This window comes from Ctenocephalides felis, unplaced genomic scaffold, assembly GCF_003426905.1.
Source record: "Ctenocephalides felis isolate EL2017-DRISC unplaced genomic scaffold, ASM342690v1 CF-g0.4_SCAFFOLD_00845, whole genome shotgun sequence".
NCBI lineage: Eukaryota > Metazoa > Arthropoda > Insecta > Siphonaptera > Pulicidae > Ctenocephalides > Ctenocephalides felis.
The window spans coordinates 13348667-13366009 of record NW_020536999.1 but is presented as its reverse complement, the minus strand read 5'-3'; the positions used below and the strand labels follow the sequence as shown (position 1 = coordinate 13366009).

The 17343-nt window shown below is 30.3% G+C and overlaps 2 protein-coding genes and 1 non-coding gene across 3 annotated transcripts; 1 reads left to right on the top strand and 2 right to left on the bottom strand.

Annotated features, from left to right (window-relative positions):
• The first annotated feature begins 92 nt into the window (after positions 1-92).
• LOC113363348 (adenine phosphoribosyltransferase) lies at positions 93-1813 on the top strand. Its single transcript, XM_026605840.1, has 4 exons — positions 93-313; positions 1037-1274; positions 1332-1410; positions 1468-1813. Exons 1-4 carry the CDS (start codon positions 228-230, stop codon positions 1608-1610), a joined length of 546 nt encoding a protein of 181 aa, XP_026461625.1. The 5' UTR covers positions 93-227; the 3' UTR covers positions 1611-1813.
• A 1948-nt stretch (positions 1814-3761) lies between these two features.
• Positions 3762-14000, bottom strand: LOC113378130 (TBC1 domain family member 31-like). Its single transcript, XM_026618658.1, has 7 exons — positions 13921-14000; positions 12196-12461; positions 7465-7640; positions 6754-7398; positions 4443-5430; positions 4137-4339; positions 3762-4066 (listed from the first exon to the last, which is right to left on the bottom strand). The coding sequence occupies exons 1-7, from the start codon at positions 13998-14000 to the stop codon at positions 3839-3841; spliced, it is 2586 nt and encodes an 861-aa protein (XP_026474443.1). The 3' UTR covers positions 3762-3838.
• Positions 10409-10570, bottom strand: LOC113364455. Its single transcript, XR_003366153.1, has one exon. It is a non-coding gene; the product is annotated as a U1 spliceosomal RNA (small nuclear RNA).
• Positions 14001-17343: the final 3343 nt, after the last annotated feature.

The following is a 17343-nucleotide window of genomic DNA, read 5'->3' as shown; positions in this document are numbered from 1 at the left end:
AACCACCGGAAATATTGGTATGCAGCCAACTTCACAATTGTTTTCCTTCTGACATTTGTCAACCTCCAAACGTCTTATCAATTCTTTCAATCATTCCAACTACAGACAAACATTAAAGATATAAATATAAAAAAATACACACATATTAAATATACCAAGATTCCGTAATCAGGGTCATTTATACTTGTGATCTCTAGTTTATATAGAAATAATATTAAATTATAAAAATGAGCGAATACGAAGGGAAAATTAAATATATTGAGGATAACATTAGGAGTTATCCTGATTTTCCTAAGCAAGGAATTCTGTTCAGGTAAAAATATAATAGTAATAATTGATGCTTATTTGAACAATTTATCTTCACAAAGGCGAGATAAAATATCTTGGCTGTATTGCAACTAGCTTGAATATTTATATCAGGCTTAAATTTATAAAACTGATATAAATATTTTACATGACTCGTATATAAACTATATTAACAATTTATATTGTTCTTTGACTAATATTTATTGGACACATGTTTTAGTTTTTTTTATTTCACATTCAAAAATTTGGCTACTATTTACCAAAAAATACGACAAGAAACTGAAATATTAAATATCTGTATCAGTCTTTAAGTTTGCAGTGTCATTGGTTTAAATACACCCTTGTTGTGAATTCACATAATTAATATCTGTTCTACTTATATTACCAAATACTACTATAAATATTTTTATAATTTTTTACCTTTGTCTCATTTTTGTATCAGTATTCTCCTCTTTTTTCAATAGATATTATTATATTAGTTTCAAATTAATTATATTTATAAACCAGATTTCAAAATCCTTTCCAAGCAATTCAATAGTAAAAACAAATCTGTAAAACATTGATATTAGTCCAACATAGAAATACATTAGAATTAAATATAATATTTACAATCTGAAATACAATAATACTTACAATCTGAAAGTCCCCATATTTGACTATTTAAATAATTCTTAGAATACATAAATATTTCAATTATTCCCTGGTTAATTAGTGGTTTTTTTCCTCCCAGAGACATTTTCTCAGCACTCGCAAAAGGGCCTGTCTGCAAAACTTTAAAAGACGTTATCATAGCATACATTAAAACCCATTGCCCTCACATCGATTGTGTAGTCGGTTTAGAAGCAAGAGGATTCCTATTTTGCATGTTAATCGCTGCAGAACTGGGAATAGGTTGTGTACCGATAAGAAAAAAAGGCAAATTGCCTGGAAAGACTGCAAGTGTCTCATATCAATTAGAATATGGAGAGGTAATAAATAATGGAATATGGAAATTTTGTGTATTAATACATGTATGTATAATTTAGGATGTTTTTGAGTTGCAAACAGACAGCATAATGCCCGGACAAAAAGTTTTAGTAGTTGATGATCTTTTAGCAACAGGAGGTAATTTGTTATTAACTTGAATATTTATTTTACAATTTAAATAATGTTTTATTACAGGTACTATGGCTGCTGCAGTTGATTTATTACAAAAAGTGCAAGCAGATGTCGTGCAATGTTTAGTCGTAATGGAGTTAAAAGACTTGAATGGCAAAGATAAAGTTTCTGTACCTGTTCATTCCCTTATTACATACTGTGATTAAAACTCAGAAACTACAAAAAAGTTCTGAGAAAACAAATACCTCAGTAAATCGAATGTCTAGAAAATATTAAATCTAACATAGAAGTATTTATCTACATATCTGCTTTCATGCATTTAAATATTATAATACCAATATTATACTTCTTAGCATTTTTATATATTTATTGTTACTTAATTTTTTTACAAAACCTTGTTAATGTATTATGTGCCAAATATTAAATATTTTTATGTATACAAGTTTTTAAATAACTCCCGATCCTGATTAGATTAATTCAAAGAACCTTTTGCTTTTGTAGACGGTGTGCAAAAAATAGTTTTACAAAAAATTTCGTAGTTTTGAAAATTTGAAAAAAATTAGAAATTTTCAAGAAAAATTAAAGTTTCAAAAAACTCAAATTTTCGAAATTTTTCATCATTCTCAAAAAAGAACTAAATTTCGAAAAATATCAAAATTTGAAAAAAACGTTTTTTGCAAAAGTTTGAAAATAAAAAATAAAAAAACATCCGAATTTTCCGAATTCTCAAAAAATTTCATAATTTTTAAAATTCCAAAACATTTCGAATTCCTAAAAATTTCAAAATTATCAAATAAGAACAAATTTAAAAAAAAATTGAATAAATTTCCTAAAAACAAACATATATACCAATTTTAATAGGCACTTATGAGTTTTCGGTATGCATTTAAAATAAATAATCTATTTGAAATTATTTTAAACAATTATTGATTATTTTTATTTTTCGAAATTTTATTTACGGTACGGTAAGTTCCATATTTATTTAACATCATTAAATTTATACCACAAATTAAAAATCGCCATTATTTAATCGCAACAGTATTTATTGCTGCTATATATTTTTTATTAAAATATAAATAATTAAAACTTAAGTAAAAAAATATTGCTTACAAAAATTATGCAAATACAAAATACGGTTGACTACATTAATATCACAATCGTTATTAAAAATTACGCCTCTCAGACAAACTTGTATCCGATGTTTGTACATGCACTATCTGAAAATGTTATTTATTTATAATAGTTAAATACTATATATAATATAATTATAATTAACGAATCTAATAGATATATGTATACTAAAGAATAATGGAAATATTTAGATCCGCTATAAGAACACAAAATTAAGAAACAATATTGGGAATAACAATTATGGAGCAATTCTTCCTCATAGGATAGCGTTGTCATGGCAACGCATTCTTATGCTTGTTTATTGGTAGTAAAAACAGTGAAAATTTCTATCTATTACCCGGAATCTTATTATATTTATCCCAGATAATTTGTTATATCAATCAATTTTTTTTTTATTGCTTACTTGGTCTGAATCCATTACCAGTATATGGATGATATGGATCAATGTGTGTACTGGACGATACTTTGAATAGTTCTTGTTCGGCTTCGTCTAACAAATTTTTAACAGTTTTCAATCGAAACACTGCATCGGACGTTGGCATTAAATTATCGAACTAGGAAAAAAATAAAAACTGTAATAAATAGAGGGAGGACGGTTATGATAGTTTTCATCACAATGTTATAAAGACTTTTTAACTTTCTGTAGGGTAAGTTATAGTATTGATAGAGAGATGTGCTAATTATTTTTTGGCAAAGGCAGGATCAGCCGTTTCGGAGATACGGAGTAAAGAGTGCAGAAAATAGAAATTGTGTTTTTTAGAAAACGGAGCATCCGATTTGAATGATCCAAAAGACGTTTTGCTTGAGTAGACGAAACGATTGCTTTTGGGAAAAACCTTTTTTTTCATTTTTTGTTTTGATTTCCAAACAATATTTTGTTTACTAAATTTTATTCTAAGTATATTTCATTATTGTACGGAAAGTTCCAGCAATTTGCCTTAAGGCACGATGCCATACACCACTAGTTACAACTTTATTTGATAATCTCGAATTTTTTAAGAATAGTACAAATCGGAATTTGGGAATGAGCGATTGGGAATATTTCATACTGAAGAGAAGTCAATAAAAAGACTCTGTAAACATTTCAAGGAAATCGGTCCAGTAGAAGTTGAGAAATCGTGGGTATCGTATCGAAAAAGATAGGAAAATTATCGTGATCGTGATTAAACAGCTATATCTCTGAAAATACCTCAAATTTTAAACAATCCTTCCGTACACATATTCTTGAACAGTTAAACATTAAAAATATCCCAAAAACAAATCCATTTCCTAGCAATTGTAGACTAGAACACCCTCTATTATTTTATAAATACCAATCTCTACTGGATTGCGGATTAAAGCAAACCGTCTTACTACGTTCCTTATTTGGCAAACTATTAATAAAATCAGATGTCTTCCTTAATCTATTACAAACATCATGTCTTGGATTTCTTTCCATTTTTGCCTCCAGCTCTAGCTGCCTGTCCAGCAATCGGTTGTAACGTACATGCAGATCCTCCATCATTGTGTGTTCGGTGACTCTACCAGTTTTCTAAAATAATATATAAAATTAACTTAATTACTTAAAATTTTCTTCTAGTTGGTTCTAGTTTCCAAGTTACCTTATTCTCTGATGTCTGTGCCTGCTTCCACTTCTCAAATGCTCTGCGATTGGCCTCTTCAGTAAGCAGCCTGGTTCGAGCATCAGTGTGCAATATCCTTTCGCTGACTTCTAAATCCTTCTGAATATCCAAGATACCAAATCTCCTTTCGGATAAACGTTTTTCCTGTTCTTCGATTAGTCGTTTGCATTTGTATCCAAGTGCTGAAACATGAAAACTTATTAATAAATTGAAATAGAAATAAATTTATAAGAATTATCTTGAAATGAATTTTGCAAGTCTATTATTACTATTTCTTTATCTTACCTTCTAGTCTTTTAGCATGCTCCTCCTTGCTGATTCCATCCCTGATCCTGTCCTGCTGGCATTTGATTTTCTCCAAAGCCTCCATCTCCTGCCTCAGAATTTCCTGCTCCTCACGTTCAATCCTGTCCAAATTATCCATCTGATATTCAACTATGCCTTTAGGATACCCCGTGAACACTGTATATGTATCATTTGGTAAAGATTCAAAGTCTTTTAAAAAATACTTTGGATGATTATCATCCGATGTGCTCTTATCCAATTCGTATATAAGTTTGATAAACAAGGACATGTCAAAATGGTTCTGGGTGCGAAAGAAATCACAACAATCCTGTTTGGTTTTGTGTTGTACGATAACGTTTTTCTGGACTATATTGTAAGCAGCGACTGCCAAGAGTAAAAAACAAGTATCGTTGGTCAAAATGTTGTCCCAAAGACTGCACCACTGATTCGTATCCAAAATTTCAGAAAAACCAGTACTCAAAATAGGCCAAGCATATTCCTGTGGCGTTATTTGTAAATCATCGTAGTAATTTATCAACATTTCACAATGCTCTCCTATAACGTTCTCAACAATCAATAAAATATTGGCCGGAGGCAAAGGATGGTACTCAAACCAAAATTGGCAGTAGTTCACCAAAATTGTGTATATAGCTTCAAACGTTACCAAGGAATTATTCTCGAAAATCTTGACAAAAGGAAATATCAACGATGGTAAATATTCGACTTGAGCAAACAATGGACACCAATGTGCCAATATAGATAAGACAGTTTTCATGTTTCTCATGGTACGTACACTTTTCATCGGATGGGTTTGTTCCAAGTTTTTGAAACTGTTGTGCAGGCCACGATCTGCCAAAGATTTATAAACTGTAAAGTTGTTTGGAAGTTTAAGAAGAAAACGCCAGATTAGATTTCTGTGCTTGTCAGGATACTCCTGGTATTGGAGAAGAATCGGTCTGAGTTTCTTGATGCTTAAAGTCTTCTTGAGCTAATAGTAAAATAAAGTAAAAAAATTGTGCGATTATTATAATAAATTAATTATCTAAGATAGGTATTTATTTTTCACTTATTTATTTTTTTAAAAGTTATCTTCATAATCATAAACAGTTTGTCTATCTTAATGGATTCTTGAGCAATATTGAAAAAATCAGTTCAGGTGTTCCTCAGGGATCCATTCTTGGTCCACTACTATTTATTATTTTTATTAATGACTTATCTAAAATTATTAGCTGTCCACATTTATTATTTGCAGATGATCTCAAATTATATCTCAAAATAAATTCTATTGATGACTGCTTATTATTACAGTCTCAACTTGACTCTTTCCACTCTTGGTGTGTCTATAACAAATTACTTTTAAATATATCAAAGTGCAAGATTCTTAGTTTTTCACATAAGCTAATTTTGATTATAAAATTTCTAACACCAGCATTGATAGATGTAATAAAATATCAGACTTAGGAGTTTTATTTGATTCTGGTTTGTTTTTCACTGATCATATAACTGATATTTGTAATAGAGCACATCAATCTTTAGGTTTGATACTGAAAAATTGTAAACAATTCAATTCTAACAATGCACTTCTTTGCATGTACTATTCTAATGTACGTTCAAAATTAGAATATGGTTCGATTATTTAGTATCCTCATCAAATCAACAACTCTGATGCGATAGAGAAGGTTCAGCGAAAATTTCTGAAATACCTTTATTATAAAACATATAAAATTTACCCTGAACGTGGCTTTGACCACAACACTTTACTAAAAGAATTTGGTATTCCTTCCCTTGCCTCACGTCGACATGTCTGTACAATTATGTTCTTATTTAAACTTTGCAATAATTCTATAGACTGTCCTCTTATTCCTAACCAACTATCCTTTAATGTTCTAAGGCTATCTACGCGTTCACAATTATTTTTCAATTATCCTACTCCTAAATCTAATTCTTTCTTAAATTTGCCTATTCTACTTATGTCCTCTAACTTTAACTTAATTAATAATGACATAGATATTCACAACACTTCACCTAATCAAATAATCTCCATCTGCACAAGTTAACCTTTATATTTTCTTTTCAAATATCTCATTATTTTATCTTATTCTGTTTATAAATAATATTGTTACATTCTGCGTTATATGTAATTTTATGTTAAGCATTTGATGTTAATAACTATATATTGCAATTTTGTATATATTTTAATTGTTATTCATTACGTAAAATAATTGTATTATTGGTCCTCTTGGAAGAAATCTGTGGGCTATATATTTAAAAATAAAAATAAAATAAAATAAAAAATAATAATTATTATTACCTCGTCCTGTATTAGCCGCAACCTGTTCGCCTTCCTGCTAGCCATTGCAGAAACACCATTATCATCACCCTGATTTTCAAGTCTTCTGAAACTCTCACAACTTCTCACAAATTTCAAACTATTCTCACTGGGCAAACTTATTGGTTCGCCTTTATATTTCCCAAACATCTGCTTCACATTATAAACATGCACTTCACCCATCCTGGACAAGCAGCATAGATACTTGCCATTTTCCGAACACAAAAATTTTACTGCATCCTTAGTCGAGACCTTCTGCAGCAACATACTGCTTTCAGTATTTACCACATGGAGGGTAGAATCACTAGTTAACACTGCCAAGATTTTACTAGCCCCCAAATCGAACGTTTGGGGTATAAACATTATCTGGACGATTTCTACATTGTTCAAACAAATTTGTTTCAGTGGTTGCCACGTTTCGGTATCGTAAAGGGCTATGTAATCACCGGCTCCACTGATTATAAGTGTTCTACCATCTTTGGAACTGGCTAAAGAATTTGCATTTGCGAATTTTGTGCTGAACGATGTAATTTTTTTGCGTGGTTCAAAAGTATCATGGTTCCAGACGTGGAGGACATCGTCTGAGAATAGAGCTACTAAATCGTGCCGGATAGGTATAAACATAGCCTGAAAAATAGAAAAAAAACATGTCACTAATCTATTACTATAGGTCTAACGTATAAGTATACTCACTTGTACAATATTGGCGTTCGATTTCAGGTTTACTTTGTGAACAATTCCATAAGTTTGCAAATCCCATACAAACGCTTCGGACGTGGAAGCTGATAAGCAAAAATATTCCATATCGAAACTGAAACTCATCACCTTATCCTTATGGCCCTCCATTACTTCAATCACCGAACCATTATCTGCAAAAGTAATATTTAACTAGTGGTGTATGGTATCGTGCCTTAAGGCAAATTGAGGGAACTTTCCGAACCGTAATGAAATATTCGAAGAAAATTAAATGTTTTCAAAAATGTTGGACTCCCCCGTAGATGTACAAATTAATGTAACCACCTCTTACGGGCGGGGCTAATATTATTAATGTTAATTTTTACTAATTTTTATTCAGTATAAGTTCAGAGCTCAGTATAGAAATACCAACTATCTAATGCCATTATACTCATCATATTTTCTTATATATATATATATATATATATATATGTTAAAGTAGTTAATTTTGATGTTGAGAAATATGAGTAAGTTCTTCAAGGGCATACATCAAATAAAAGGCAAAGATTTAGAAGTTAATCTTTAATTTTTCCAAACGTTTCGACATAGTATTTTATGTCATCATCAGTGGATCTACAGAATGAATATTGAAAAATTAATATAATCTAGGAAAAAATGACAGAAATTGGAAAAAGAACTATAGATATAAGTAATATAATTATAGCAATAACAATTATACTTAACAGATAGATAAACAAGAGAAATGAAAAGTAAAAAGAAATATATATAAACATACAAAAGCGTAATATATATACATAAATATACACACAAACAAACATGTATATATGATATGCATGTAAAAACACGTACACATATGCATATATACATACGAACAATACGTATATATAAACATATACATACGGACATGTACATATGTATATATACACATATATACATACATACACATACACATATACATATATACATACATACACACATATATATATATATATATACATATATATACATATACACATACATATATATATACACATACATACACATACATACATATGCAATACAGACACATACACATATATAGACAATGAAGGTAACTTACATAAATATGGTCTTACATCAGTAGCTAGCGCTAGGAACACAATTTTGCACTATCATATATACATTAACTTGTTTTTTTATATATTAATTTGTTGAACAGAGTATGGCAAAATATTTGTGAAATATATAATATATTTTGCACAGAGAACGTAGTTTATGTGACAGAGCCCGAGGCTGTAGTAACATGTGTTTAAAAATTATTTGAAGAGACCGTTTGAGGGAATAGTAACTATTCCCTCAAACGGTCTCTTCAAATAATTTTTAAACACATGTTACTACAGCCTCGGGCTCTGTCACATAAACTACGTTCTCTGTGCAAAATATATTATATATTTCACAAATATTTTGCCATACTCTGTTCAACAAATTAATATATAAAAAAACAAGTTAATGTATATATGATAGTGCAAAATTGTGTTCCTAGCGCTAGCTACTGATGTAAGACCATATTTATGTAAGTTACCTTCATTGTCTATATATGTGTATGTGTCTGTATTGCATATGTATGTATGTGTATGTATGTGTATATATATATATGTATGTGTATATGTATATATATGTATATATATATATATATATATGTGTGTATGTATGTATATATGTATATGTGTATGTGTATGTATGTATATATGTGTATATATACATATGTACATGTCCGTATGTATATGTTTATATATACGTATTGTTCGTATGTATATATGCATATGTGTACGTGTTTTTACATGCATATCATATATACATGTTTGTTTGTGTGTATATTTATGTATATATATTACGCTTTTGTATGTTTATATATATTTCTTTTTACTTTTCATTTCTCTTGTTTATCTATCTGTTAAGTATAATTGTTATTGCTATAATTATATTACTTATATCTATAGTTCTTTTTCCAATTTCTGTCATTTTTTCCTAGATTATATTAATTTTTCAATATTCATTCTGTAGATCCACTGATGATGACATAAAATACTATGTCGAAACGTTTGGAAAAATTAAAGATTAACTTCTAAATCTTTGCCTTTTATTTGATGTATGCCCTTGAAGAACTTACTCATATATATATATATATATATATATATACGAGGTCTGTTCAAAAAGTACCCGGAATTTTCGTTTTTTCAAAAAAATATTTATTTATTCGTCTACATTAATGTGGTCCCCTTCAAAGTAGTCCCCCCCAGATATAATACACTTATGCCAGCGTTTTTTCCAATTTTCGAAGCACCCTTGATATTCACTTTTTGATATGTCCTTGAGCACTCTCAGCGATTTTCTTCAATCGAGGAAAACCGCCGTCCTTTCATGGGTCTCTTCAACTTTGGGAATAGGAATAAGTCACACGGAGCCATATCTGGTGAATTTTTGCACTTTGCAACACTATTTCATTTTTTACGCAAAATTCAATACAAATTCTTTGACTTTTCAATTCTTCCATTGTAAAAATCGCCGAGCTCAGAAAAACACGTCGAACCTTAGCGACTACCACAGACAAAGTAAACAGTGAATATAGCTGAAAATTTCATCATACTTTAGGGGCATGTATACCAACACAATAAAAAAAAAATTTTGACAATCAGACACTCCAGACCCGCGAAATTTAATTATTAGTAATTCCGGGTACTTTTTGAACAGACCATGTATATATTAATATAAAATGTCGCATTTTAAGTAATAATCACCGATCACACCAGGAGTTCAATTATAGAACAAATTTAAAAGTGTAGTGGTTAGGATAAGCAAATCGACAACACCCAGTTAGACGTCGAAGTAATTTTTTAAGCATCGCGCCTTAACACTTTATATGCTCTTTATTCTTATGTTTTCAGTGATAATTTGATTATTACCGGGACAGCGCGTACGCAGTCCCGACTACCAAAAATTACGCGCCCGAGTTATCCACATTAGGGACAATCACAGGGGTCAATCCAACCTAAGTGCAATGGCCAGACCTCGCCCTGGGGAAACCGCCTTGTTGATCACGGTACTCCCCACGCCAGGTAAGTATGCTAAACGGTTCTAAACGGTCTGCCTAGTTTTACCTGTAGTATATTGTGAAACGTGCGTCGAAGCACAAAGGGCACAGAGGGCCATCTGTTGATCACAGACATGTGATCATAAAAAAAATAGTAGTAGTATAAGTCTGGGAACTCTTTAACTTCCCGTAGAGCAAGTTATAGTAATCGCAAAAAAATTGAGAATGAAATTTTTTATAGATCTTTACGTTTCAAAACCTTCTGAACATTTTGGCATATCTTAGAAAAAATGAATGTATGTGTGTATGTGTGTATGTGTGTGCGTGTGTGTATGTGTGTTCAGATACAAATTTTCGTCGACGATTTCGGGAACACGCATAAAGCGATTTGAATAATTCAAAAAACATTCGATTCGTATTGATAAGGAGACGTGCAGATTAGTTTTTTGCGAAGGCGGGCTAGCCGCTCCGAATACGATACTCGTATATGAGGCAAAAAGTGTCAAGAACGGTAACTCAGTTTTTGAGAGAACGGAGCGTCCGATTTGAATAATTTAAAAAACATTTTACTTGTATTAACAAGATGAAGAACTGATCAAATTTTCATGAAGGCAGGCCTACCGGTTTCGGAGATCTAGTAATAAAAGTAAAAAAGTGCCATCTGGCGGTCAAAAATGATCATTAGACATATGCACATCAAATTATCAGATATTTTATAGAGATTTTACCAATAAGTATAATTTTGGTTTACATTCCTATAGGTTCCGTACCAATGTTAATCATTTAAAAAAAAATTTTTTTTGGTACGGGAAGTTCCAGCAATTTGCCTAAAGGCATGATGCCATGCGCCCCACTAGTTATTTATAGAGGCGTGCTGATTAGTTTTTAGCGAAGGCAGGTCTAGCGGTTTCGACGATACGGAGCAAAAAGTGCAAGAAATGGCAGGTTCTGAGAGAAGAAATTGGTCGATGTGAATGATTCAAAAAACATTCGATTCGTATTCATGTGGAGAGGTACTGATTAGTTTTTGATATAGGCAGGTCCAGCCGTTTCGAAGATAAAGAGCAAAAAGTGCAGAAATTCCTATTAGACCCTAGATATCCGCTCATAACGTTGTGCGTGAGCATGTAGTTATAGCTGAGTTGGTTGGCGCGTGAATGCAATTTTCGTTCGCGTTAATAGATAAGAAAGTCAAAAATGATCGGGTTCGAATTCCACGCCAGTAAAATCATTTTTTAAAATTTTGGAATACTTTTTATGTTTGTATAGTTGATGCTATATGAACTATTTAAAATTGTTAACTCACAATCAGTGCATATATTTCGCGAACGAAAAATTGATGCATTTGAAATAAAATATGTTCAATCTCACAATAAGTACGCTTGATTGGATTTTATTTATATATATTTCATTCAAACATATATAAACAAAACGTCGTCTAATCTAATAAGTTTTCACATTTTGTCTATAAGGAACAAATAATGAAAATTCTAGTTTTTATAATATTTATTCATAGACATTTTTGTTGACTGATTATTTTTATTCTTAGAATGTTTAATTATGGTACGGGAAGTTCCAACAATTTGCCTTAAGGCACGATGCCATGCGCCCCACTAGTTCTATATTGTTATGCCCCATGAATAACTTTAGAACCTCACCTATATCTCTAACATGAATGAGTCCATCTTTGGAGGCGGTCAAAATCAAATTCTTCACATGGCAGGCGTAGGCAAGGGCCGTCACCTTGCCCGTCGTCGGCAGCGTCCACAATTGACTCGCCTTCAAATCGATCACGAAGATGTTTCCTTTGCGGTCGCAGGCGGCCAACCGCTCCTCGTCGTAGTCGAAGGCGACCAGGAAGAATTTGATTCTTCGGATGTCGCCCGTTTCGCCGACCACGGTGTGGTGGATCTCGAGCAACATTCTTAAAAAAAAACATAATTCATTCAATGAAACATGCCAGAAAGTTATCTGATAGTGTTGTGTTTTTTCATAGTGGCAAAATTATTGAATCTGGAAGCACTGGGCAAATATTTAACAATGCTAGGTCTCCTTTAACACAGGAATATATACTGGATTATTAAGCTATACTGCTCAGCGAATAAAAAATGAGATAGAAATTTTATACTAAAAATTGGTACGGAACCCATAGAAATGTAAACAAAATTAATAATTATTACTAAAATCTCTATAAAATATCTGATAATTTGATGTGCTTATGTCTAATGATCATTTTTGACCGACAAATGGCTTTTCTTTTTACATTTATCACTCGATCGCCGTAACCGCTAGATCTGCCTTCCCAAAAATTCAATCAGTTCTTCATTTTGTCCATACAAGTAAAATGTTTTTGAATTATTGAAATCGGACGCTCCATTCTCTCAAAAACTGAATTACCATTTTTGGCTCTATTTTTCCCGTATCTTCAAAAGGGTTGAACCTGCCTTTACAAAAACTAATCAGCACGTCTCCTTATCAATAGGAATCGAATGTTTTTTGAATCATTCAAATCGGTTGAAACGTCTTCTTGAAATCGTCGACGAAATTTTATATCCGAACATACACACATACATCCGTTTTTAAGGTATTACAAAATGTTCAGAAACCTCTGAAACGTAGAGAATGCTTCTGATTGTAATTATGTAGACAAATTAATTTATTTAACACATTTCATTTCATCCATTGTATCTTCTAAAAATCATGATCTAAAATTGATTTTTTCGATTTCTATTTATAGGGAGATGTGCTGATTAGTCTTTGGCAGAGGCAGGTCCAGTCCTTTCGGAGATACGGAGTAAAGAGTGCAGAAAAAAGAAATCGAGTTTTTGAGAGAACGGAGCATGCGATTGGAATGATTCTAACAACATTCAACTCGTAATGAGGGAGAGAATTGGTGATTAGTTTTTGGCAAAGGCAGGTCTAGCCATTTCAGAGATACGAAGCTTAATGCGCAAAGCATTCCAATTGAATGATTCAAAAAAGGTTCTGCTTGTGTTGACAAAACAATTACTTTTAGAATTTGAAATTTTGAATTTTTTTTTCTATATCGAAAATATTTCAGATTTTAATTTTATTTCTGGCTAAAATTCTAAAGCTCACTTATATAATTATAAAGCTCACTTATAAATAATTTTAACTTTGCACTTCAGTTTATAAAGTTCTTTAAAATATTAGACAATGCATTTTAAATCTGATAGAATAAGTTTTGTTTCGGTACGAGAAGTTCTAGCAATTTGCCTTAAAGCATGATGCCATACATAACTAGTTCAAATTTGCTCTCACACGATTCAGAATGACTTGAAAACGTCGACTTGAAACGTCGAGAAAACAAAATTTAAACTATAAACTCATTAAATAGTGCTAATTGAAAATGTAATACTTACCCATTTTCAGTTCGTTTTTTATATTGAAAATCTTGCTTTTGTACCACATCATCTTGTTGAAAAGCATTCAAACTATTCATTACAATAACAAAATCCCTTTAATTAATCCTCAATCAATCACAGAAATATTTCGATTTTTCTAAAGTGTAAACAAAAAATGTCAACTGTCAAATTGAATGAAGTTGAAACTAATAACGAGAAAGGATTAGGAACTTAAAACTGTAAAAACTTAAATTACATATCTGTTTTTTTAAAAACACCGGAATTATATTTTGCAGGCACTACATAATTATAAACGTTTAGTTTTGTGTAAAAATGTAAATAAAAACATTATAATGTCGGGTTGACATTTGACTTGTGTCAAATTAATTGCGCAAGATTCCGCAAAGCTCGATGGCGGCGCGCGTGAGAAATACCTGAAGTTGTTTTCAATAGAGAAAGGTAAGCAAGAAAAACCAGTGGCGTAGAAAAAAAATAAAAAAAACTAGTGGTGCATGGCAAAGTGCCTTAAGGCAAATTGCTGGAACTTTCTGTACCGTAATGAAAAAAATTCGAGAAATTTCAAATATATTATAAATACTGTAATTATCATTATTCGCATTTTATAGAAAAAATTTAAGGGGGGAGCCTGCTTTAGAGGCTTCAAAAAATCGCTTTTTTGAGGAATTTTTAGGGAAGGAAATAAATGTTGAATTGAAACAAAACTTTCAGGATTTATTGTTATATATTTCAACATTCTTCCCAATTTTTTTTCATTAAAATATATGTCATAATATGCCAGGTACAAGCATTTTGCCGATGCGCCACGAGAGTGTCATTTGGCGGAAAAGATGCTGGTCACAATTCCCAATTCCCATCGAAAACAAAATAATTCATACAAATATATATTTTCTATAGTAAAGATTTTAGTTGAACCTAAAAAATCCAGAAAAAAATAAAAATTCACCAGGTTTTCGCAACTTGAAAAAAAATCATGTTTTTGATACAAAATTTCATTTTAGATTGTTTGAAAAGTAGGTTAATCATAACTTTTTTTAAGTTTTTTTAGGTTGGCCTAGAATAGAATTTAATCCTGAATACAATGAATTTTGTCTCGTATCGATAGGACGTTTAGTTTTTTTCTATCTTTCTCGCCAATTAAGAAGAATCGAAAAAATTAAAAGCCGAAAAATCGCGCGTCGAAGTTTTCATTCCGCTCGTATACATGCTTGACGCTTGCACACTATTTCTTCTGTAATTCTGAAAATAATTTGAATTTGTTTCTGAAATTTAAGGGATATATTCGTGGCTAATTCTGGAAGACATTTTTGCAAGAAAAAAAATAAATTTTTTTAGCCTTTAAAGCCCTAAAGCTTCTAAAGTTTGAGTTTATAAAATAAATTGGCAATTTTATTTATTCTACGCCAATGGAGTAAAATGTTTTATCACACAGGTGAACCAGGTAAGAAAGAAGCAGAACAACCAAGGACGAAGAAGGGGAAACGAATCGCGGACAAGAATACGTTCGAAGCAACATACAAACGACTAACTTATGGTACAGGGATGTCCAAAACAGGGATCCAGAAATAAAAAATAAAAATTAAAATGTTTTTTATTGCATTTTATAATAATAATAATAAATTTAAGAATTTTTGAACCCCTCCCTCCACCTTGGTAGTACCTGGTGATATTTAAAATAATCAACGTCTCTGCACTTGCTGTAAAATCGATCTATAATTTATTTCTATATATCCTATATATTTTTTCAACTATCGATCCAACATATTTCTCTATCTTTGTATCCTATCCATGTTTCCCTATTCTATCTCTATCTTCTAACTATTCATAACTTTCTTTACTCAAAATCCTATACATACTTCTCTTAACTCATTTTTTAATTTTAAGCACACACATACATCTATTTCTTCTAAGGTATGCCAAAATGTTCAGAAACCTATGAAACGTAAAGATATATAAAGATTTTTATTTTTGATTCTTTTGCGATTTCTATAACTTACTCTAAGAGAAGTTAAAAAATTCTAATTTATTTAATGCTTATTACGATCAATACAATCACTCCCTTCGTTGACGTTGAATTCTGGGACACCCTGTATATATAACAAAGTACTCACTATAACTTAACCCAACCCTGTCTTCATATAGTCAAACCCAAATCACCAACACAAACAAACTTTCCTTCATTTGAAGATTCTATCTAAAGCAAGAAATATCTTGCCTTAGAAGTTAACTGTATTTCTGCTGTCAAATTAAATTATCAACTAAAAACGGTGTCACCACAAAAATCGATACCGATCATAAATTAATTAATAAATATAAAACTAATGAACCAGTGCCAACCAGGAACAGATACAACATATCGCCAACCAGTGATAAAAGAAAGTTAAATGTTGAAATGTTGAAATGTCCGATGTGATAAATGGATATTTATTAAACTATATAAATATTAATGTATACTTAATATTTTATTAAAAATGCCAGTGTCCTAATTAACGAATTTGTGTTTGCAAGTTTTGTTGCAAAAAAGTTGTGCAACAAGTTGCAATTTATATACCATTGTGCAAGGTGGAGGAATCAAATAGTGAACAATAACATGATAATATTAATTAAATTAAAAAATATAAAATGCATACAAAACATGAATAAAGTGAATATGGTTATTAAAAATTTAAAGTCCAATCAAAAGGAAAAAATTAATTCGTGATAAATTAATGGCAATTTTATAGCAAATACTCAATTACTTTCCATTTTAATCGTACTGTATATTTATTTTTTTATAATACAATTTAATTTATTTTGTTCGAATAAATAAGATATATTGATAATATATCATATTAAAATTATTTAAATATTTTATATAATTATAAATTTTACAACTTTAATTAATTATAAACTATTTATTTTTGAAACCATAAGTTCATATTCAGAATTTTTCTTAATTTTAACATTATTCAATAAATATTTAATTTCCTTTAATTTTTTGAGATTTATTTTAAAAATAACAAATAATTTAAAAATATACGTTAATTAATAAAAATTCAATTTCGAGATAAAACAAAGTTTATTTCACATTTCAAAAATAATTGTTCAGTATTTTCCCAAAAATAACATTATTTAATATATTTATAATACTGAGATTAATATTAAAAAAATAATATATATTTATATTAAACTAAATATTATATTACACTAATGTTAATACATTATTACACGAAATAAAAATATTTTTACATAAGTTTAGAAGTTCATGTGTAATTGCACTATTTTATTTTTATATGTATATTTAGTTTGTTGACTATTGAACTTAATTTTAACTATTTTTTTAATTTTAATTAAATCAAAAATTATTAAAAAACTCAAACTCAAATAAGCAAAACTCAAGATAAACATTTTTTGTAAATTCCAAAAACTTTATAAATTTTTGCT